Source organism: Aquarana catesbeiana, linkage group LG06, assembly GCF_042186555.1.
Source record: "Aquarana catesbeiana isolate 2022-GZ linkage group LG06, ASM4218655v1, whole genome shotgun sequence".
Classification (NCBI taxonomy): Eukaryota; Metazoa; Chordata; class Amphibia; order Anura; family Ranidae; genus Aquarana; species Aquarana catesbeiana.
Genome location: NC_133329.1, coordinates 153,691,018 through 153,714,533, shown reverse-complemented (window position 1 = coordinate 153,714,533; position 23,516 = coordinate 153,691,018). Strand labels below are relative to the sequence as shown.

Sequence of the window (23,516 nt, the reverse complement as noted above, 5' to 3'; positions counted from 1 at the left end):
CAGGACCTGGTCAATGACCTGAAGAGAGCTGGGACCACAGTCTCAAAGAAAGCCATTAGTAAAACACTACGCCGTCATGGATTAAAATCCTGCAGCGCACGCAAGGTCCCCCTGCTAAAGCCAGCGCATGTCCAGGCCCGTCTGAAGTTTGGCAATGACCATCTGGATGATCCAGAGGAGGAATGAGAGAAGGTCATGTGGTCTGATGAGACAAAAATAGAGCTTTTTGGTCTAAACTCCACTCGCCGTGTTTGGAGAAAGAAGGATGAGTACAACCCCCAAGAACACCATCCCAACCGTGAAGCATAATTCTTTGAGGCTGATTTCCCTTTTCGTCATTTCAGGACAGCCACAATAGAGAGATAGTCTCCTCCCCTTCCTCTGGAAACACTGCGCCAGCCCATAAATTCTCTCCTCCCCTGCCGGACCTCAGTTATTAGTGTTTCCTCCGGTGGGGAGACACTGTGCAGAGGAACCAGGCCGGGTGCAGTCAGGGAGACTGTGGCCTTTCTTTTTAAAGAAACATCCCTAGGGAAGCAGGGGCTTCCAGGATAAAGAGTGGCGGTGCTTACCGCAGCTGAAGCCACCCCTTCCTTGCTGAGCGCGGCATCAGGTCGTGGGGGACCCCTATCGCGTCCACAGGGCCGCAGCATGGAGACTGTCTGCTCTCCCTGTACTCTGTACAGGCCGCAAAATTTGGAACCAGCGGGCCGGACGACGGGTGACGTCATTTCCGGTGGGGGGGCGGACGCTTTCCCTTTGACCCGCAACTTCCGGTTCCGGGTCGCGGTGCTGATAGGGGGCCGGGCTCAGGCTGGAGTGAGTCGCTACACGTGGAGACAGTGTGAGACTCTACACAGGCAACCACCTGCAGTCATGTCTGAGGCAGATGCTGCAACTCATACGGACGCTATCTCCAGCCTTCCAAAGGTAAGAGTTCCCTGGGGAAGGGTCCTCTCTATCTAAGGATTGCCGTCCTCATGTATGGTTCCTTAGAGGGGGGGCAGACCCCCTGGGTGGTCAGGGGGTGGGGGGGGGGGTGTGCGCAGTTCCCTTAAGGTGGTTCTGGTACACTCCCAGGGTTGTTTCCACTTAAACATACTGAATGTAATATGTGGTTTTTGTATGTAATTTCAGAAATCTACAGAAAAAACAAAGTCCACTCATGTCTCTAAAAGGAAGTGTGCCTCTTGCAGAGACAGTTTAGGGGAAGCATGGACTAAGGTTTTGTGTAAAGAATGCATAGACTCCCTGGTTAAGGAAAGGGAATCTGAACAGCAGTCTGGTTTGGCAGCTTCTGTGAAGGAGCTGTCATCCACCTTTTCATCCTTTAAAACGTTTTTTGAGATGTTTCAGCTTCCCTCTAAACCCATTCAGCAGGACACAACCCCGCCTCATGCTCAGGGCTCTGCACCTGCCAGATCTTCTAATTTAGTTATGGCAGAGGAAACGTCAGGCCCTTCCGGGGTGGAGCTGAGGCAACCGGACAGTGGCACGTCTGACTCCCATGAGGAGTCAGAAGGGGAAGACCAGGACGGGGAGTCCAGGAAAATCTCCAGGTATAAATTGTCCCTGGATGAGGTGGAAGACCTCTTAGGGGCAATATATACAACCCTCGGTATACACGAGGATAAGAAACCCCTATCCCTCCATGACCTTATGTATAAGGGCTTGGGAGATCAAAAAAGAAAAGTTTTTCCAGTACATGAAGTTCTGGTGGAAACGATTAAAAAGGAGTGGCAGGATCCTGAGAGGAAACCCTTTTTTTTCTAGCTCTCTTAAAAGAAGGTTCCCATTTTCAGAGGATCCAGGGTCCATTTGGAATAAAAATCCCAAATTGGACGCCGCCTTCTCTCAGGTCTCTAGACACACAGACCTGGCATTCGAGGATATGGGGGCCTTGTCGGATGTCATGGACAAGAGGATAGACTCACTTCTAAAAAAGACGTGGGATTCAACTGTGGGTAATTTAAAGCCAGAAATGGCTGTTACTGTGGTAGCCCGCAATTTAGAACATTGGCTTTTCCAGATTCAGGAGCATATTGAAGCTGGCACAGCCAAGGAAACTATCCTAGCCTCGTTCCCCACGATTCTGCGAGGAATCGCATACATTGCAGACGCCTCGGCAGAGTCAGTCCGTATGTCGGCCAGATCAGCGGCGCTGGCAAATTCGGCCAGAAGAGCGCTCTGGCTGAAAACTTGGCCGGGGGACACCGCCTCTAAAGTCAAATTGTGCGGGATACCCCTGACAGGTGATCTACTCTTTGGTCCTGGGTTAGAGACGGTCTTAGACCGTACAGCGGACAAAAAGAAGTCCTTTCCGCTTAAACGGAAAGCCCCAGCTCAGGCAAGGAAGGGGTTTCGTCCGAAAAAAGGCAAGGATTCTCCCAAACGAGGGAAGAAAACTTGGGGCCAAAGAGGCAAGGGCAGAGGAGGGGCGATTTTTTGCCCGCCTGAGAAAGCCCGCAAAGATCAATTACTCTCTCTAGGCACGGTGGGAGGAAGATTGGGGGCCTTCCTTCCGCAGTGGGAGACCCTCTCACCCAATCGATTTATCCTGGGGGTCATAAGAAGGGGGTATCTCTTGGAATTCTCAAAGCCCCCCCCCGCAAAGGTTCCTTGTTACGCAGCTTTCCACCTGCACAGCAAGGGCCGAAGCTTTGGTAGACGCCCTGAAGGAACTGGAGATTCAGAACGTAGTTCAGAGTACCAAAGGGGCAGGAAGGAGAGGGGTTCTATTCCCACGTATTTGTAGTGAAAAAACCCTCAGGGAAATTCAGGTTGATTCTGAATTTAAAACCCTTAAACAGATCAATTTGCTACAAAAGATTCCGCATGGAGTCCATTTTTACGGTCAGGGCCCTGCTGCCGCACAACGGTTACATGGTGTCTCTGGACCTCAGGGACGCATATTTACACGTCCCTATCGCAGAAACCTCCCAAAAGTTTCTCCGGTTAGCAATAGACCTGAAAGGTACAATACTGCATCTACAGTTTGAAGCACTGCCTTTCGGGCTATCCTCCTCGCCCCGCATATTCACAAAGGTACTGGCAGAGGCGTTGGCCTTCCTGCGACTCCAGGGGGTGTCAGTCATAGCCTATCTGGAAGACCTGCTCCTATTTGCAGTATCCCCAGAACAGTTGATCAAGGACCTCGATCTTACAAAGCGGGTACTAACAGGGTTGGGGTGGCTGCTGAACTTAGAAAAGTCCAGTCTCATTCCCTCACAGCGCATTGTGTACCTGGGATACCTGCTGGACACTACGCTTTTGAGAGTTTTCCTTCCAAGGGAAAAGATTCTAAAGCTGGACAGAGCAGTTTTCTCCCTCCAGTGCAACCATCTGGTGTCAAAAAGGTCCATAATGTCAACATTAGGCCTTCTAACGTCTACTCTTCCAGCGGTGCAGTGGGCAGGATTACATTTTCGTCCCCTGCAGTCATATGTACTAAGAGTATGGGACCACAGTCAGAGGGATCTAGACACCTTAGTACAGGTTCCCCATCAAATAAAAAGATCTCTTTGGTGGTGGAGGAAGGAAGTGAACTTGTCACAGGGACGTCTGTGGCTTATCCCAGTCCCGCAGATCGTAACCACGGACGCAAGTGGCAAAGGCTGGGGGGCACATTTGGGATCCCTTCTAGCGCAGGGCACATGGAAGGGCGACGAACTGCAAAGGTCTTCCAACTGGAAAGAGCTGAGGGCAGTAGGCCTAGCCCTCAGATTTTTCAAAAAGGAACTCCAGGGCCACCATGTACAGGTATGGTCGGACAACTCATCCACCGTGGCCTATATAAACAAGCAGGGAGGCACCAGGAGCGGAAGTCTGTTGGCCCTAGCAAAAGATATTCTAAGCTGGGCCGAGTCCAACACCCTCTCACTCTCAGCGGTTTTTTTGAGAGGGGAGAGGAATATAATCGCAGATTTCCTCAGCCGGAGGAGTCTAAAGGAAGGAGATTGGGCCCTCAACCAGGAGGTCTTCAATCTCATATCCAAGAAATGGGGACCCCCGGAAGTGGATCTTTTCGCTTCAAAAGACAACGCGAAAACCCCCTGGTTTTTCTCCCTAAATGCAGGGGAAGGAGCACTGGGGGTGGACGCATTGTCTCAGAATTGGCATTTCAGGACATGCTACGCCTTCCCTCCTCCGGTGCTGTTACCGGCGGTTCTGAGGAAGTTTCAACTAGAGAGCACCTCTCTCATTCTAGTAGCTCCACATTGGCCGAAAAGGGCATGGTTTTCAATCCTCAGTCAGTTAGCAGCGGAGCCGCCCCTTTTCCTTCCACCTCGAAAGGATCTTCTGTCGCAGGGTCCAGTCCTCTGCCCACAGGTGCAGCAGTGGAAATTAGCGGCCTGGCTACTGAGGGGGGTATATTAAGATCCAAGGGGTTTTCGGAGAGCTTAATCTCTACCCTCCTCAACAGTAGGAAAAAGGAGACACGTAGGATTTACAAAAAGGTCTGGCTCCTTTTCAACAAATGGTGCATAGAAAACTCCTTCTCGGTGCAGAGTCCCGTAGCTGTGTTGGAGTTTCTGCAGTGTGGAGCGGACAAGGGTTTATCTGTAGGGACCCTTAAAAGTTAGGTTTCAGCACTCAGTGCTTATCTGGAGAAGTCTCTGGCTACCAATCCATGGGTGGTCAGATTCTTTAAGGCACTGTCAAGACAGAGACCTACCAGGGGTCCTCCCTTTCCCGGGTGGGACCTATCTCTGGTTTTACAGAGCCTTACGGGAAATCCCTTTGAGCCATTGGACAAGTGCCTGTTAAGAGAGCTTACCCTAAAAACAGTATTTTTAGTAGCAGTGACAACTGCCAGGAGGGTCAGCGAAATTGAGGCGTTATCAATTAGACCTCCTTTTTGTGTTATTTTGCCAGACAGGATAGTCCTTAAGACTGATCCAGCTTTTTTGCCTAAAGTGGCGTCAGGCTTTCACAGAAGCCAGGAAATAGTCCTACCCTCGTTTTTTCCCAATCCTTCAGGTGAAAGGGAACTAAAATTTCATTTTTTAGATGTAAGGAGGTGTATCCAACAATACCTAGAGATGACTAAAACAATAAGGAAGTCTGATTCTCTATTTATTTTGTTTTCTGGGGCCAGAAAGGGTCTCAGAGTGTCCCGACGCACGATTGCCAGGTGGCTTAGATTAGCTATTGGGCAGGCATATTCTTTAGCAGGGAAGGAGATCCCTAGAGGCATAAAGGCACACTCCACCAGAGCAGTGGCAACTTCCCAGGCAGAGAAGGCTGGAGCAACGCCAGAGCAAATATGCAAGGCAGCAACCTGGTCCAGCTACTCCACCTTCGTTAGACATTACAGAGTGGACTTGGTGGCGGCAGGTGAGCAGGCTTTTGGGCGAAAAGTTCTGCAAGCTGTAGTCCCACCCTAATTGGTAAGTGCTCGATTATCCTCTCTATTGTGGCTGTCCTGAAATGACGAAAAGGGAAAATTAAAGTTACGTACCGGTAACGTCTTTTCCTGTAGTCTTTCAGGACAGCCCTAGTTACCCACCCTAAGCTTGGGGGGGGGTCTTATTAAAGACCAGAACGCAATATGGTAATGATATTGATTGGTATGTTATTAATGTGTTCTTGTGTCTCCCCAGCTGGCCGGAGGTACTCTTGAAAGAACTGAGGTCCGGCAGGGGAGGAGAGAATTTATGGGCTGGCGCAGTGTTTCCAGAGGAAGGGGAGGAGACTATCTCTCTATTGTGGCTGTCCTGAAAGACTACAGGAAAAGACGTTACCGGTACGTAACTTTAATTTTTCTGCAAAGGGGACAGGACGATTGCACCGTATTGAGGGGAGAATAGATGAGGCCATGTATCGTGAGATCTTGGCCAACAACCTCCTCCCCTCAGTAAGAGCATTGAAGATGCGTCGTGGCTGGGTCTTCCAGCATGACAACGACCCAAAACACACAGCCAGGGCAACTAAGGAGTGGCTACGTAAGGAGCATCTCAAGGTCTTGGAGTGGCCTAGCCAGTTTCCAGACCTTAACCCAATAGAAAATCTTTGGAGGGAGCTAAAAGTCCGTATTGCCCAGCGACAGCCCCGAAATCTGAAGGATCTGGAGAAGGTATGTATGGAGGAGTGGACCAAAATCCCTGCTGCAGTGTGTGCAAACCTGGTCAAGAACTACAGGAATTGTATGATCTCTGTAATTGCCAACAAAGGTTTCTGTACCAAGCGGCCAGAAAACTTCATCGGGGACTCAATGCAGACAACTTGATCGGGAGTAAACAAGGCTGCAAACTACTGATTGAAGTGGTTTACGAGCGGCTGAATGTTGTAGAGCCGATCGTATTCAGTGTCACCCCAAGGACGACAGAGTTCATTGTCATTGAAATGCATGAACCGCAAGATCTGCTCGTATCGTGTCCTGGTCATGCAAGCGGAGAACACGGCATATGGTGAATTCGGTCAGTGGACCAATATGACCACAACTCACTTTTTTTTAGTTATGCCCATGAGGAGGGATAGGCCCAGAAAGGTCTTAAATTCGGAAACCGTAATTGGTTTCCAATCTCTGGCAAGGGAGGACTGGGGATTAGCGGCGATGAATTGACCAGCATACAAATCGATTTGGTCCACAATAGATCTATAGAGATCTTTCGTGAAAAACGGTGAATAAAAATCAAGTGACGTAAAATCAACTGTTTTCACCTGAGTTCCGGATTGGCCAGTGAATGGGGGAAGTACGGGTGCTGCAGAAGTGGTGGGCTCCCAATTTGGATTTGCAAATGCAGCAGGAAGGGCACTATGGGCTCGACGGGCCTGTCTCTTTGTCTTGGTGGCAGCGGGATATTACTTGTGCTAGCCACCTCACTAGCTTGAACTGCACTTATGGGACTTGCCACGTCACCTAGTGTTACTGCAGTGCTGGATGTACGACCAGGATGTACTAGGCCGCTGGTGCTTGCCAGTTCACCAGAAGGATGAGCGGCACTAGTACTGGCTCTTTGCTCCATACGAGAACCCTGCAGTTCTTGCACCTCAACAACAGCAGAAAGACATGGGTTGGGTACGCCTGACCTTGGCAGGGACTACTACTCCGTTGTTGGAGCTATCTGTCTGGGTGCGCTGCTGTCTACAGGATCGTATTCTGAGCCTGAATCTGACAGATGGGTGACTTCCTCTTCACTCAGATCTGTCATGCTCAGAAACATGTAGGCCTCTTTACTAGTGTACCTTCGATTGGACATTTTGTCCGCTAAATTTACTGGTACAACTAGTGAGACTCACAGGAAAAAAGAGCACCTGACTGTCAGCGACTGCTTCAAACGCTACCAAAAAAACTGTTAGCGTTCTCAGGGATCCGACCTGACTCTGCGATCACTGCAGTTGTGTTTTTGTAAGTGACAGTGATCGATTGATACTGCACTTGGGTGGGCTGGCTTGGGCAGAGGGGCTAAACGCAGGTGCTAACAGGTGTCTGGGCTGATCCCGCTAACATTGCGTTTTTGGGAACCCTAAACTACTGGGGACGCTAGTATAGATCTGATCAGATATTGATCTGTTCAGACACTATACTACTAAGGGAGGTGTATGATGCGTGCGTGGTTGTTTGTGCTACTGGCACTAATCTGACGCTGCCTGGGGCGATGCAGACCCTGACGCTAAGGCTCCATTCACACCTGAGTGTAGTGGTTTCAGGCAGAAAGTCATGTGCTTTTGCCGCGGTTTTGTACAGGTCAAAAGATCACCAATGTAAAAAGCAGAGAAACGCCCATATTTGCCTTAAAAAAAAAAAAAAAAATTCCAGAACTTGTTTGAGCTTCAGGCATTTTGGAGCTTCTGGCTTCAGGTGTTTTGGAGTGGAGATGTGAACCATCTCCATAGAGAATAATTGTTTTATTTTATTCTATTTTTTTCCCCCTCCAGCATTTTGTAGCTTCAAGCTACAAAACGCACAGGTGTGAATGGGGCCTAAAACCTAACTGATATCACCCGCCGGGTGATCAGGAGGTTATACCTTTTTTTATTTAGGCAATATACGGCGGGTACTCTAATGCTATGAAAAAATAACTAGCGTCACCCGTAACACTAATGCGGTGATCACTGGTGACGGGGGTGATCAAGGGGTTAAACCTTTTATTAGAGGGGTACCCTAATGCTACCTGGGCCTAACACTGATTAGTGTCACAAATGACACCAGTTCAGTGATCAGTGAAAAATCTGACAACTGCACTGGGTGACACTGACAGGGAGTGAAGGGGTTAACGGGGGGGGGGGGGGGGTGTTAACAGGTGTACCACCTTGTACTAGTGTTAGTGTAGTGTTGTTGCAACTCACTGTGAGATGTGCTCTCTGGAAGGAAAAGCGTTCCTTGAGGGGAGTTGACATCACTTCCCCCGCCTGTGTTTACACTTACAGGCAGGGGGAAGCATTTCATCATTTCATTAACCAGAACCGATCAGCAGGTCCAGGCCATAAATCGTTGGCCTGGACCTGGAGATTGATCCGTCCCTGGCGGCCATAGCGCGCCCTATACAGGTACGGGATTTCATGCAGTGGTGCCATTATGCTTCAGTAAATATACGAGACGCGGACGGAAAGTGGATAAAGAGGACAAATGGGACATCTTCGGTACACATTTTAAGGTGAAAAACCTAGAGCAAAATCCCCCCCCAAATCCTTTCCAACGATAACCGCAGCAGCTCCAGCCGCTGTCGCTCTCCTCATTGCATAGATTGATAGCAGCAGGAGCCATTGGCCGAACACCGGCAGAAGAGGCCGGAGAGAGTGGCGAAGTCGGAAAAGGAGACCCAGGAGCTGCCTAATAAATTACTTTAAAAACCTGTGTAGTGTGTGTGGTTTTATTGACACTTTTTTTTTTTCCCTAGGTGAATGGGTAGGGGTATGATGTACCCCATACTCATTCACATAGGGTGGGGGGCCGGGATCTGGGGGCCCCTTTATTAAAGGGGGCTCCCGGATTCCGATAAGCCCCCCTGCCCGCAGACCTCGACAACTAACGGCCAGGGTTGTCGGGAAGAGGCCCTTGTCCTCATCAACATGGGGACAAGGTGCTTTGGGGGGGGCGCCCCCTCCCCCAAAGCACCCACCCCCCATGTTGAGGGCATGCGGCCTGGTACGGCTCAGGAGGGGGGGCACTCGCTCATACCCACCCCCTTTCTGACTGGCCGGGCTGCTTGCTCGGCTAAGGGTCTGGTATGGATTTTGGGGGGACCCCCCACGCCTTTTTTCAGGGTAGGGGTTCCCCTTAAAACCCATACCAGACCTAAGGGCCTGGTATGCTCTTGGAGGGGAAACCATGCCGTTTTTTTATTTAAAATTTGGCATGGAGTACCCCCTCAAGATTCATACCAAACAGTGCCTGGCATTGACGGGGATCCAAGTCGGATCCCCGCACCAGTGTGAACCCGGCTCGCAAGGTGTCAGTCTCGCCGATTAAAAGCGGTGAGATTGACACAATATCAGACAACAATACAGAAGTTGACCAAAAGGTGGTGGTAAAGAGCTGAAAAACCACGTGATTTGGTGAAAGTTGGCTGGAAAAGTCATGCCGTCTGTATGCAATACAAACCTATGGCCAACGCCCTTTGTACAAAAATCCACAGGAAAGTTTGTACAAAGTCCTATCGTGTGTATGGGGCTTCAGTGGCCTTGGACCTAGAGCTTTATAGGCACTATCAGATGGGAAGTCAATCAGCCACATCTCATGGAGCCCCTAGAAACCTGGAGGAACCCTGGCTGAGAATGTCATCTTTAGGGTGTCTGGTCTAGGATCAGAAAGAACCGCCAAGTGAAAGCTTGCATCTCCACACAGTGCTTCAAAATGCCACTGCCACATCGTTCACAAACTACTTGTCTAAATTAAGGTATGCTGATAGATTAATGGAAATTAACTGAAATTTCTGGTTGAAGATTCTTTTTTTACTTTGAGACAAACCCTTGGAAGTGGTAGCTAAAAAAAGGTTGATTGTTATGACAAAGAGACACTTCAGCTTTTTCCATTAAGCTTTAACAAAAAACCTGGAAATTGCATTGCCTATAATTTTTCCGTTTAAGGTTTTCACTAAGTGAGAACTTTTTTCTCTTTTGCAGGGTTGGTGATGCCTGGTGGAGAATCTTCTTGAAGATCTGGATACTATATTTGACTAAACTTTTATAGGCAGTAGCCATGGAAGAAGATGTAAAGTTGGAAAGTGGTAATGATAACCTCAAGCCAGGAGCTAAATTAGACCGGAATATCTCTGTCAGCGAGTTTTCCTGCAATTGCTGTTATGATATCTTGGTGAACCCTACCACTTTGAACTGTGGGCACAGTTTTTGTAGGCACTGTTTGGCCCTGTGGTGGGTTTCATCAAAAAAGACTGAATGTCCTGAGTGTCGCAACAAATGGGAAGGATTTCCTAAAGTTAACATTCTGCTAAGGTAAGACATGCAGTGTGCTGAGTTTGTATTATAATTTGTAATCCTATTCGATAAATCATGTGTCTGGTGTTTCAACATTTTGTTCTCAGCAGTTTAGGTTTCCATCATCTTATATGTAAAGAAAGCAAATAAATTCTCACACGCTCTCAAAAAGCACCTGATTGCAGTGCTTTTTCTGTCTACCATTTTCCACTAATATACCTCATCATAGGCTTGAAGAGGCATCTGCCAAGTATTGTGTGGAAGTGTTAATCTGGCCTAGTGCTTTGAAAAACAAAAATTCCTGTTGTCGTAGTCCATAGCAATGAATATGTTGGCTGTGCTCTTGCATTAGTTATGTGGTCTGTGCCAGTAAAGAAAATGCCATTGTTAAAGCGGTATTCAAGGATAAGTTCACCTTTTAGAACATAAATGTTCCAGCTCCTGCCTCCTCTCCCTCTTCCGTGACAGCAGGCAGTGGTTCTCCTCACCGCACCCGCTGTGACTTTTGAAAAATAGCGTGTCACAGAATCCCGTGAAGCCACAAACTAGTACCTTCTGCCACAGTGGCAGATAGACTTGCAGTTTGAATGAACTGCAGGTGCATTGATCAGCACGCCTGTAGTTTATTTACACTGCCTACAGCCCTTATGGCTCCAATCACACCTGGGCGTTCCGGAATCGTGGACGATTTTGCCCATGATACCGGAATCGCTGCAAAACGTGGGGCATGTTTGCAGTGCCATTACTTCCAATGGCAAACCCTGTCGCGGTCTGATTTTGTCGTGCTGCAATTGCAAATGCGTGACTCTCAAAAGAAGCTCCTGCTCCTTTTTGAGCGATAAACTTCGCACGTTGCAATTGCAGCACTATTCATCGCTGCAAAATCGCACCACGATTGGGGTGCCATTAAAAGTAATGACATTGCAAAGGCATCCCATGTTTTGTCGAGATTCTAGAATCGCGGGTGTGAATGGAGCCTAAAAATGACAGACCTTGCAGAGGTACAGGCAACAGAGCTGTAGGCAGTGTGTGCAGAAGCCTGGCATTGCACTTGCGATCTGCTACTATTTAAAAAAAAATAATAAATGTACATGTTTGCCTGCAAATATCTGCAATCTTTATTTAGGTAAACTTAGCCTTTAGGCTCAGTTCACTCTGCAGTGATGTGGGAACCTGCAAATCCACTGCGGGTTCCTGCATCGCATGTCTCCCAGTGGCAGTTCACACTGCGCTATGCGAACAGCTGCGAGTGTCAATTAAAAGTTAATGACACTCCCAAATCAGTTCACATATCGCAGTGTGATCTGCAAACTCTGATTCGATTCTGCTGCGGACCAAAAAAAGGTCCTGTGCGAGTTTGGTCTCAATGCGATGCAAATTTAGCCATTCTATCTGTATGGCTGAAATCGCATGTGATTTGCAGTGCGGTACGAATCAAATCCGATCTCAGACAACGCTGCAGTGTGAACTGGCACTTAACCCAAAAGCAAACATTTCTTCTATTTGCATCAGGTGATCCAGCCAGCAAGTCTATTTTTTAAAAGAATAAGCTCACTTGCAGATGTATCTGTTACGGGGATGAGACAAGCCATTTAACAATGATCAGTTTGTAAAACCTTTTTTGTCCCAAAATGGAAAAAAAGAAAGTTTGCTGTAACTACTTAGTGTTAGCTGGAGTTTCGCTTCAATTTGTTAGTGTATTGGTATCGGCTAATACATCTAACACTCCCCTCCCCCCAAGCTGACAATGCAGCTGTCTGCTGTGCCCAGGTGTGTTGCTGGCCAGATCACTAGGTAAAAACGGAGGGGGAAAAAAGAAAACCAATGCAGCCACCACATCTAATGATTGGTAAACTGCAATATATTACACTTTTGTTATTGGGTTTTATGCTGCTTTAATACCAAGCTACCTATAGGCTGACAGGTGAAGCAGCAGGCAGTAATGCCTAAATAGCAACATAATGATAAACTGCTAAGAAAAGTTGGCAAATTTTAAAGATTTGGTGAATAATTTAAAACAATTAGTCTTTTTTTGTGTTCCAAAACCAATGTTTTGAGGTTTCAGCTTAATTGATTTCTTGGTTTGTAGCTTTGGGTGAAGCAGATTAAATAGATGCAGGAGTAAGTTGCCAGTTTTGTGGGTCAGTAGTACTATTTTCCGATGGCTCAGCATTGGAGGGTACTTTATGCACTTCATTCATCCCAACAACACATCTCTCTGCTTTCAGGTGTTACAGTCTGCAAAGTCTTTTCTGAAAGCGGGCTGTGAACCAAATTTGACTTAAAGGGTTTGTCAAGCTAAACTTTTTTTTGGCCTTTACTGTTATTGCCAATTTTTTTTTTTTTTTTTATCTGATCTATATGCTATAGAGATCATGAATCTAGCAGTTATTTCTTCCAAAATTTTTTATTTACCTGTTAGATAAATAGGCATTATCAGCACTTCCTCCTTTCCTCTCTGTATGTTCTCCTCAACTTCTGGGTTTTCGAGCGTTCTCCCTGCAGCAACGTCACTGCTTTAAAGGAAGGCTTTACTGCCTCCCCTGCCTGTGAACGCACACAGCGTCTCCCCGCAGGGATGTAGTCCCAAGGGAGGGGGGCGAGTATGCTGACTAACCCCCAGCCAGAAAGGCTCGGATGATGGGGGCAAGCTTCTAGAGGAGGAACAGAAAGTTGAAAATTCACACACAGAAAAAAAGCATTTACAAAGGAAAAGGTAGTGATCCAATAGTACACTACCTTTTAAAGGAACATATTTAAAAAATAAAAAACAAACCTTTAGTATCACTTTAACATAAACACACAACTGAACTGGATGGACTGGTGACTTTATTCAACCTCTATCTGCCTCGACCTCCCACCTCTCTCCCTCCCATATCATTTCCCTAGCTTAAAAAATTGTAACAAATTATATTTACTGCAGAGGCTGACTTCTGGCCCTAGGTGACAGTCATGTCATGATAGTCTATGAACAGGTACATTTCTTCATTATACATCACGGGGCATGGAGTTGGGCTATTAATCGCTTACATACATTTTTGGTAATCTGTCACCGCTGTCTCAACTACATCTGTAGCCATGCTCACATTATTTCAATGTTTATTTAGCCATTAAGTCTTACCTAAATTATGGGTTTCCTTATCTTTACAATTTTGTCCTTTTAGTCCCCTTGCAGTTTGATTGTGGTGTGAAAGTTATGCCCTGCTTGCTGTGTTCCTAATATGCCCTCCTAATTGATTGCCAGATTCCATCCACACCCAACACAGTATATAACAAGGCTTTCTTTACGGGGGAACACATACAGGGGGTTCTTCCAAAGAAGTGGCGTTCTTAAAATAAGTGGCACTTCTGCTCTTGCACTTCAGCGATTTGCACAAAGCAAACCATAGCAGATTGCAGGTGATCTCATTTTCATATTATCTCTCCTTCTCTGAAACATGCACTCTTTACCTCTCCTCCTCTTCACAATTGCAGCCTCTCTCCTCAAGCTCTCTTTTCTACATCCCTCTGCTCCATCACACAATCTGTACATATCACCCTCACTTCTCCCCTCCCCCTATTACTGCACTCATCACCTCTTTCTAACTCTAAGCCCACTTGCTAACATACCCCCCAGGATACTGAAGCATGTCCCCTCATACAAATCATATTCTCATATTACCTCCCTCACTCTTCTGCTTCTCCTAATCGCTGGAGATATTTCCCCAAACTCTGGGCCTCCCTTATTTAACTGTACCCAACACACCCATCACCATCACCCTACATCCTCTGGCAGTAGTCGCAATCTACACAATTTAGTCTTCATTCCTCTTCTTGCCAACACCAGCCTCCCTCTCTCCTGCACCCTCTGGAACGCCCGCTCTGTCTGCAACAAACTCACTGCTGTTCATGACCTCTTTGTCACTAATTCCTTCAATCTACTTGCTCTCACCGAAACCTGGCTCCACGAATATGACACCCCTTCTCTTGCTTCCCTCTCCCAGGGTGACCTTCACTGGACTCACTCCCCTAGGCCTAATGGACGCAAGGGAGGTGGAGTGCACTCCTGCTACTTCTAAACTTCTTAGTCTAACCTCTTCATTTGACCTGAAGCAATGGGTACAGGCTTCTACTCACTCTGATGGCAATACCCTTGACCTTGTATTCTCCTACCTATGCACTCCATGCAACTTCTCAAACAATCCTTTTCCTCTCTCCGACCACCATCTTATTCGTTTCTCTCTCCCCCTGTCTTCCACCACCTTTCCCTCCAATCGCCTAACCATCACCCGTAGAAACTTTTGCAACTTCAACTTCTTTCTCCTCTATTCTGCTACTGACCACCTCTATGACAATCTCTCCCCTGTCCTGCCCCAACCAAGCCACGTCCATCTACAATAAATCTCTGTCCACCACCCTGGACAAGCTCGCTCCCCTCACTACACGCAGAATCAGGCCTCGACCCCTACAACCCTGGCAAACAGATGACACCAAAAGTCTCAAAAAACATAGTCGTGCTCTTGAGCGTCTGTGGCACAAGACTAAGTCTCTCAAAGACTTCAATCAATACAAATCTGCCCTTCAAAAATACTATTCTTTCCTCCACACTGCCAAGCAAACCCATTTTACAACTCTTATTAACACCTTCTCATCCAATCCCCGTAAACTCTTCTCTACCTTCAACTCTCTACTTTGTCCTCCACCGCCTCCACCCACTGACTCACTCACTGCCCAGGAGATTGCTAATCACTTCAAAAACAAGACTGATACAATCCGTGATGAAATCTCCATTCTACAGGTATCTCCCCCAGCTAAGACCCCATGTCAACAGGTACAACTGACACTCCCCCTATTCAAATCTGCTACTACAGATGAAGTTGCTAAACTCCTTTCTATCGCCCACCTAACCACCTGGACCCTATTCCCTCTCAAATGCTACGGTCACCCTCTGACCCCATCCTACACTCTCTAACCCACATCTTCAATCTCTCCCTCACCTCTGGCATCTTCCCCGACGCTCTAAAACATGCACTGGTCACCCCCATACTCAAAAAGCCGTCCTTGGACCCTACCAATCTTAACAACCTACACCCTATCTCCTTGCTCCCCTTTTCCTCTAAACTCCTTGAACGCCTGGTTTACAACCAACTGAGTGACGACCTCATTAAAAACCATCTTCTTGATCCCCTTCAATCTGGATTCCGCCCTCAACACTCCACAGAAACTGCTCTTTTAAAACTCACAAATGACCTACTAACTGCAAAAACCAATGGACACTATTCTGTACTCCTACTTCTGGATCTTTCAGCTGCCTTTGACACGGTTGACCACCCCCTCCTCCTCAAAAAAACTTTACTCCCTCGGTCTCCGTGACTGTGCTCTTCAGTGGCTCTCATCCTACCTATCCCAACGCACCTTCAGTGTCACTTACAATTCTACTTCCTCCACTCCTCTTCCCTTCTCTGTCGGGGTCCCCCAAGGTTCTGTTCTTGGACCTCTTATTTTCAATCTACACCTCTTCCCTGGGTCAGCCGATAGCCTCTCACGGCTTTCAATATCATTTCTATGCTGATGACACGCAAATCTACCCCTCAACTCACTCCATCAGTCTCTTCACGCATCACTAACTTACTAACCGACATATCTGTATGGATGTCACACCACTTCCTCAAACTCAACTTGTCCAAAACTGAGCTTATAATATTTCCTCCCCCACGTGCCTGTTCCCTTGACTTCTCTGTCAAGAGCAATGGCCCAACCATCCACCCGTCCCCACATGTCAGGGTGCTAGGTGTTATCCTGGATTCTGAACTCTCCTTTCAGCCCCACATCCAATCACTTTCCAAAGCTTGCCGCCTCAACCTCCGCAACATCTCTAAACTACGTCCCTTTCTAACCAATGAAACCACAAAGCTCCTGATTCACTCCCTGGTTATCTCTCGCCTTGACTACTGCAACTCACTCCTCATTGGCTTACCTTTAAACAGACTATCCCCCCTGCAGTCCATCATGAATGCTGCTGCCAGACTTATCCACCTTACGACCCGCTCAGTGTCTGCTACCCCTCTCTGCCAATCCCTCCATTGGCTGCCACTCACCCAACGAATTAAATTCAAAATACTAACAATAAGTTACAAAGCCATCCACAACTCTGCCCCCAGCTACATCACTAACCTAGTCTCAAAATACCAACCTAATCGCCATCTCCGTTCCTCCCAAGACCTCCTGCTCTCTAGCTCCCTCATCACCTCCTCCCATATCCGCCTTCGGGACTTCTCCCGAGCCTCGCCCATCCTCTGGAATTCCCTACCCCAATCTGTCAGACTGTCTCCAAATTTATCCACTTTTAGGCGATCCCTGAAAACTTTCCTCTTCAGAGAAGCCTATCCTGCCTCCATCTAACAACTGCACTATTTTCTCCATTAGCTCATCCCCCACAGCTATTACCCTTTTGTATAACTTGACCCTCCCTCCTAGATTGTAAGCTCTAACGAGCAGGGCGGCCCTCTGATTCCTCCTGTATTGTATTGTCTGCCCTAATGTTGTAAAGCGCTGCGTAAACTGTCGGCGCTATATAAATCCTGTATAATAATAATCATTACTTGCTGGGTTATACGCCACCTCTAGGTGAATGGACACTGGTAGACAAAGCCTTTGACAGGAAGTCCGCCCCTATATAACCCCTTCCATACAGGAAGTACTTCAGATTTTTTTTTACCAGTGTCTGCAAGGTGGATTTGCACGTTTGTTGAGCTCTCGGAGCTCCAGGTCTTTAGTCCCAAAACCATTCTTAAATGAATCGAGGGATTGAATAAATCTGATGCATTTAAAAAAAGCTTATGTGCTTAAATGGTATCTGAGCCTCGCAAAGATGACGCAAGGATCCTGCAGGGTTTTTCCTGTAATGCTACCTTCGGGCGCTGGACCCTGCGTAGTGGATGTCTGGCCACCACAGAGCTAAGGCATTCCTGCAGGGTGCTGTACAGGTCCAAGGGAGTGGACCCTAAAACGTTAAAGGGTACACAGTCCTTGAAGGTCCCCAAGTGACGGAACCCGCCGTGATGTGTGAATATTGGTTTCAAAGGCTTCCCTGTGCCTGGACGGGAAATTGAAACCCCCTTATTTACTTATTATGGGGGACTCCAGTGATTGTGACAATCTGTCAAACTAGCTAGAGCTGTGCACCTGTATGGCGGTGACCGCAGGTGGAGTTTTAGGCTAGCTGCTGTGTTTTGTGTAGGAGTACCTTGTCTTGTTGTCCTTGGCCGCTTTCTGTGGTTTGCCATGGAGCACGAGAATTCTATGGCAGCCATGGCACACGTGGCTGAACTATGTGTGCATACATTTCAGCACAGGCGCTGTAGCTCTGTGGATTTGTTTTGTGTGCGAACACAGCTGTGCACGTCCGCCGCAACCACATACATGCATTTGCAGAGCATCCCGGCGCACAACCAGCCTATTGAAACTCAAGCTGGCCGTTATGCAGTGCTTCCAAGGGGCAGCTGCTGGACTCGGAGCAGGCTCTGAACCAGTTCACTTCAGCAGTTAATTCCTCCATACCCGGGTCATGTGAGTCCTCCAGGTGTTAGTTAGCAGGCTAAAGTACTTGTCAGGATTGTTGCATAGGGGCTTGGTGAGCACTATTGGCGATCTCCATACAGGGCACACCCCCTTTCTGCTCAAGCCATTTTTCAGCTTTCAGCGCTGTCACACTTTGACAATTGCGCGGTCATGCTACACTGTAACCATGTGAAATTGTTATAATTTTCTTCACACAAATAGAGCTTTGTTTTGGTGGTATTTAATCACTCCTGGTTTTTTTATTTCCTAAAAAATAAATGAATATATTTAAAAAGACCAAAAATTTTGAAAAGTTTTTTTTTTGTCAGTAAATTTTGTAAATAAGTAATTTTTCTCCTTCACTGGGCACTGATGAGGCGGCACTAATGAAGCACGAATATGCCGCTCTTATGGGCACTGATAGGTGTGACTGATATGTTGCACTGGTGGGCAGCAGTGATCAGCACTGATAACCAGCACTGATTGGCATCACTAATGGCCACTGATTGCTCGCACTGGTTGCTGGCACTTGTTGGCACTGATTTTTCTGGCAGTGGTGGGCAATCATTGCTGGCACTAGTAGGCACTTAATTGTAATCCGGGCACTGATCATCAGTGCCCTGAATACATACCTAGCTATCCCCTGTGAGGAGATGCCACTGATCGGCTCTCCTCTCCTCACACTCTGTGTGAAGAGGAGCGCCGATTACCGGCATCTCCATGTTTACATGTGACTGGCTGTGATTGGTAACATGGTTAAAGAGCCGCGGCTCTTTACGCAGGTCGAGGTCGCGCCCTGCGCCCGAGAGCAGTCGTTTAGGGAGGCTGTCGTATGACGTCCACCCAGAACGAGAGCTGAGCCACACCGCCCAGCCGTCATTTCACGGTGGGCGGGTGGCAAGTTGTTAAAAGGGTCTCCCTTCTGGGGTAAAATTCTAAACCCAGATTCCCCCTTTTTGTGGCTTGCAAATGTCTTCAAAAAAGAGGAGCGGGCCTAACACTACAGGGAAGAGCACATCTATGTCGTCAGTAGCTCCTGAGGAGTGTAGTCGAAACCCTAGTGTTGTATCCCTGGAGAGACCAGGGGCTTCTGGGAAATCTGAGCTGCTGCGCCTGTCCGGTATTGTGCCTATGATCAACGCTGCTGCTTCAGCCTTTATAACCCGGGATACTCTGTCCTCAGCCCTAGCCGGGTTAGAGGACAGGATTGCTGGCATGATTGCCTCCACCTCGCAAGGTGGCAAGAAGCGTGACAGATACCCCCCCCCTCCCCTGAACCTCCTATCTTGGAGCAGGAGTGGGTTGAGGATGGGGAAGAGCTAAATGCCAAGGATTCTGTGGAGGGCCTGGCAGATGAGTCTGCTTCTGAACAATCTGGGCCAGAAGAAGGCCAGCTGGTATCAGCCTCTCAGTCACAGAGGCTTTTGATCTAGACTTACCGACAAATTACCTCCTGCAGAGGTTCCTGAGCCCCCTGGTCCTCTTTGGAGTCCAGGCTTTCAGATGGAGTCTGTTCCTTGCACCCACTGATTGAACAGAGGGTGTATGCTGATTGGGAACATCCTAACAGGATTTTCCTTCCTCCCAAGATGTTCTCCTTTTATATCCCGTGGAGAATGCCAGCCCTAGATTAACTTCTCCGGTGGATAACGCACAGGGCTTGAAGGACCCTGTTGACAAGAAACTGGAATCGCTATTAAAGGCTTCCTTTTTCTTTGGCCAGTTCAGCTATTCAGCCAGCTGTCGCCGCAATTGGTGTCTGCCAGTCCTTAAAGCATCAGGTCATACAGCCTGACAGGCCTAACCAAGAATATGACCCTGCTGAAAGCAGAGCAGATATACCTCGAGTGCTGTGTTTTGCTGTTGATGCCTTGAAGGATTCAATACAGCAGGTTTCTCGTTTGGCTCTCCTGTCTGTACACATGCACAGACTTTTGTGGCTTAACCACTTCCCGACCGCCGCACGACTATATACGTCCTAAGTTTGAACGGGGATATCGTTGTTATGGCAGCAGCTAGCTGCCATAACCCCGGTATCCCCGTTTTCGTGCGGCGGCCGGCTTTCAGATAAAAGTGGTCCCTGCGGCGGATTCGCCGCGAGATCACTTTTATCGGTGGCGGGAGAGGCCCCCCCCTCCCGCCACGATCCAGTGCCCTCCGCCGCTTACCGGAGCCGTCGGTAGCGGCGGAGGCGATCGCATCCTTCTGCGTGGTGTGTCTGGAGACGAGTGAGGCCAAGATGGCGCTCACTCGTCTCCATGATACTGCTGGGCGGAAGCGACGTCAAAACGTCACTTCCGTCCACGCCTCTTAAAGGCATATTTTTTTCAAATGTCATTTTTCTAAATTACTTTTTTTTTTTTTTTTTTTTATTGCATTTTAGTGTAAATCTGAGATCTGAGGTCTTTTTGACCCCAGATCTCATATTTAAGAGGTCCTGCCATGCTTTTTTCTATTACAAGGGATGTTTACATTCCTTGTAATAGGAATAAAAGTGACACAATTTTTTTTTAAACAGTGTAAAAATTAAAATATTTAAAAATAAATAATAAAAGTAAAAAAAAAAAATTTTTAAAACCCCCCCCCCCCCTGTCCCGACGAGCTCGCGCGCAGAAGCGAACGCATACACGAGTAGTGCCCGCATATGAAAATGGTGGTCAAACCACACATGTGAGGTATCACAGCGACCGGTAGAGCGAGAGCAATAATTCTAGCCCTAGACCTCCTCTGTAGCGCAAAATATGCAACCTGTAGAATTTTTTAAACGTCGCCTATGGAGATTTTTGAGGGTAAAAGTTTGACGCCATTCCACGAGCGGGCGCAATTTTCAAGCATGACATGTTGGGTATCAATTTACTTGGCGTAACATTATATTTCACAATATAAAAAAAAAATTGGGATAACTTTACTGTTTTATTTTTTTATTCAAAAAAGTTAATTTTTTCCAAAAAAAGTGCGCTTATAAGACCGCTGCGCAAATACGGTGCAAAATAAAGTATTGCAATGACCGCCATTGTATTCTCTAGGGTGTTAGAAGAAAAACCATATATAATGTTTGGGGGTTCTAAGTAATTTTCTAGCAGAAAAACCTGTTTTAAACATGTAAACACCTAAAATCCAAAACGAGGCTGGTCCTTGAGTGGTTAAAGTATAAACCCCCCTATCGTTTTTGCCTTTGTTTAATCTACAACTGCCATGATTTTGCACATGTGATCAGTTATGACATCAGCCATTGAATGGCTTGACAGTTTGGTTGAGAGCACAACCAATGGGAGTGTTACATTTCCGGCACGTGCTGGAAATCAAACTCTTATGGATGGGTTTACTTCCGCTTTAAGAACTGGTCAATTGAGCTTCTTTGTAAGAAGTTATTGGCAGGGTTCCCCTTTCATGGGGAGTGTTTGTTGATTTATCCAAAAGATTTCCGGAGGGAAGAGCTCTACTTCCTATGAAGAGAAGGACCAGGCATCCCTCGTTTCAAACCTCAGGGACCGCTTCCTTAGGCGTTTCGGCGCCAAGGCAGTTTCGCCGCTGATGGGGTGCAAAAACCCAGAGCAAACTGCAGGGTCAGAAGAAACCCTGGGTCCAAAACTCTTCTAAACCCGGCAACAAGACCTCCTTTTGAGGGGATGCTGCTACTCTATTGGGTGGGGGGGAGGCTGCTGTACTTTGCAGACATTTGGAGACCCTCAACAGTATCCTCGACCAGTATCCCACGGTTACAAGCTGGAATTACGGGGGGTTCCCCCTCAGGTTTCTAAGATCCAGCGTTCCCTCAAATCCTCAAAAGAGAAACTTATGGTTTCAGGCACTAGATCAATTAGTGTATCGGGGAGTGATTTTATACAGGTTCCTGTATCCAAAAGGGGCGCAGGGCTTTATTGAAACCTGTTCACGGTTCAAAAACCAAACCGGGACACGAGACCCATTTTGGATCTAAGATCCCTGAACCAGCATCATCTATTAATCCAGTCCTTGCAGATGGAGTCTGTTCCCTCAATAGTAGCCTCCATCGTTATCAAGGACTCGTGTTTTACATGTACCTATCTTTCAATCTCATCAAAGGTTCCTGCGTTTTTCAGTAGAGGAACGTCCTTTCCAGTTTGTGGCTCTGCCCTTTGGGCTTGCCACAGCACCCCGGTGTTCACAAAGGTCCTAGCACCAGTACTGGGGTTTTTTTTTTTTTTTTAAGGACCTAGGGAATCTTGCTGCTCAAGTTCCCAGACGACCTCCTGCTCAGATTACATACTACAGACTAGAACAGAGCATAGCCTGCACAGAGCGGTATTTAGAAAGCCTTGGCTTGGTCATAAATACTGAAAAATCAGCCTTGAGACCAGCTCAAAGTCTGAAGTACTTAGGTCCCATCCTACATATGGTCCAGGCAAGGGTATTTTTTGCCACTGGTAAGGATCTGTGCCCTGAAGCATCAGGTGCGTCGGATAAGGGGCGACAGACATCCCTCTATTCGGCTCTGTAACAGCCTTCTAGGAAGGATGGTGTCCTCCTTCTAGGCGGTGCCCTATGCCCAGTTCTATTCCAGGCCTATACAACGAGACATCTTGTCTGCTTGGAACAGAAGAGGGCAAGTCCTGGATTACCCCATGTTCTTATCTCCTCTGGCGCGCTTAAGCCTAAACCTGCGAAAGGGAAGATCCTTCCTCCCGGTGTCTTGGAGAGTACTGACCACAGATGCCAGTCTCACTCAGGCTGGGGAGCAACCCTAGAGGGGCTTACAGCTAAGAGGTGATGGTTAAGGGCAGAAAAGAGCCTGCCCATCGACCTCCTGGAGTTGCAGGCAGTATGTCTGGCCCTACCTCCTAGATGGTGGGGCTTCAGGACTGCCCTATCTGGGTTCAGTCTGACAATGCTGCTGCAGTGGCCTATATAAACCACCAGGGCGGCACCAGTTGTTCAGCTAAGGAAGAGGTGAACCCCATACTAGCTTGGGCAGAGGGACATGTTCTGGTTCCATCGGCAGTCCATATCCTGGGTGTAGAGAACTGGGGGGCAGATCTGCCCGGGGGGAATGGTCCCTACACCCGAAGGTGTTCCTAGAAATTTCCCAGCGTTGGGATTGGACATCACCTCGGCTAGAAGGGTGTCAGAATTGGCGGCCTTTTCATGTAGGGAACCATATCTAATTCTTCACCACGACAAGGTGTTGCGTCCTATTCCATCCTTCTAGCCAAAGGTGGTGTCGCCCTTTCCTTTTAATCGGGACCTTGTTACATAGTAGGGTGAGGTTGAAAAAAGATACAAGTCCAACCTGGTGTGTGTATGTGTGTGTGAGATTATGTGAGTATTACCTTTTTATATATCCCTGTATGTTATGGTCGTTCAGGTGCTTATCTAATAGTTTTTTGCTGAGACCACTGCCTGTGGAAGGGAATTCCACATCCTTGCCGCTCTTACAGTAAAGAACCCTCTACGTTTAAGGTTAAACCTCTTTTCTAATTTTAATGAGTGGCCACTTGTCTTGTTTAAACTCCCTTCCGCGAAAAAGTTTTATCCCTATTGTAGGATCACCAGTACGGTATTTGTAAATTGAAATCGTATCCCCTATCAAGCGTCTATTCTCCAGTGAGAATAAGTTC

The 23,516-nt window shown here is 47.5% G+C and overlaps 1 protein-coding gene across 1 annotated transcript in view; it reads left to right on the top strand.

Moving 5' to 3' along the window:
• BFAR (bifunctional apoptosis regulator) overlaps positions 1-23,516 on the top strand; it is a 95,925-nt gene that overhangs the window by 32,510 nt on the left and 39,899 nt on the right. Inside the window, exon 2 of the mRNA XM_073591081.1 lies at positions 10,069-10,398. Within this exon, the coding sequence (XP_073447182.1) occupies positions 10,145-10,398 (254 nt within the window). The 5' untranslated portion in view covers positions 10,069-10,144. The remainder of the gene's footprint in view (positions 1-10,068; positions 10,399-23,516) is intronic.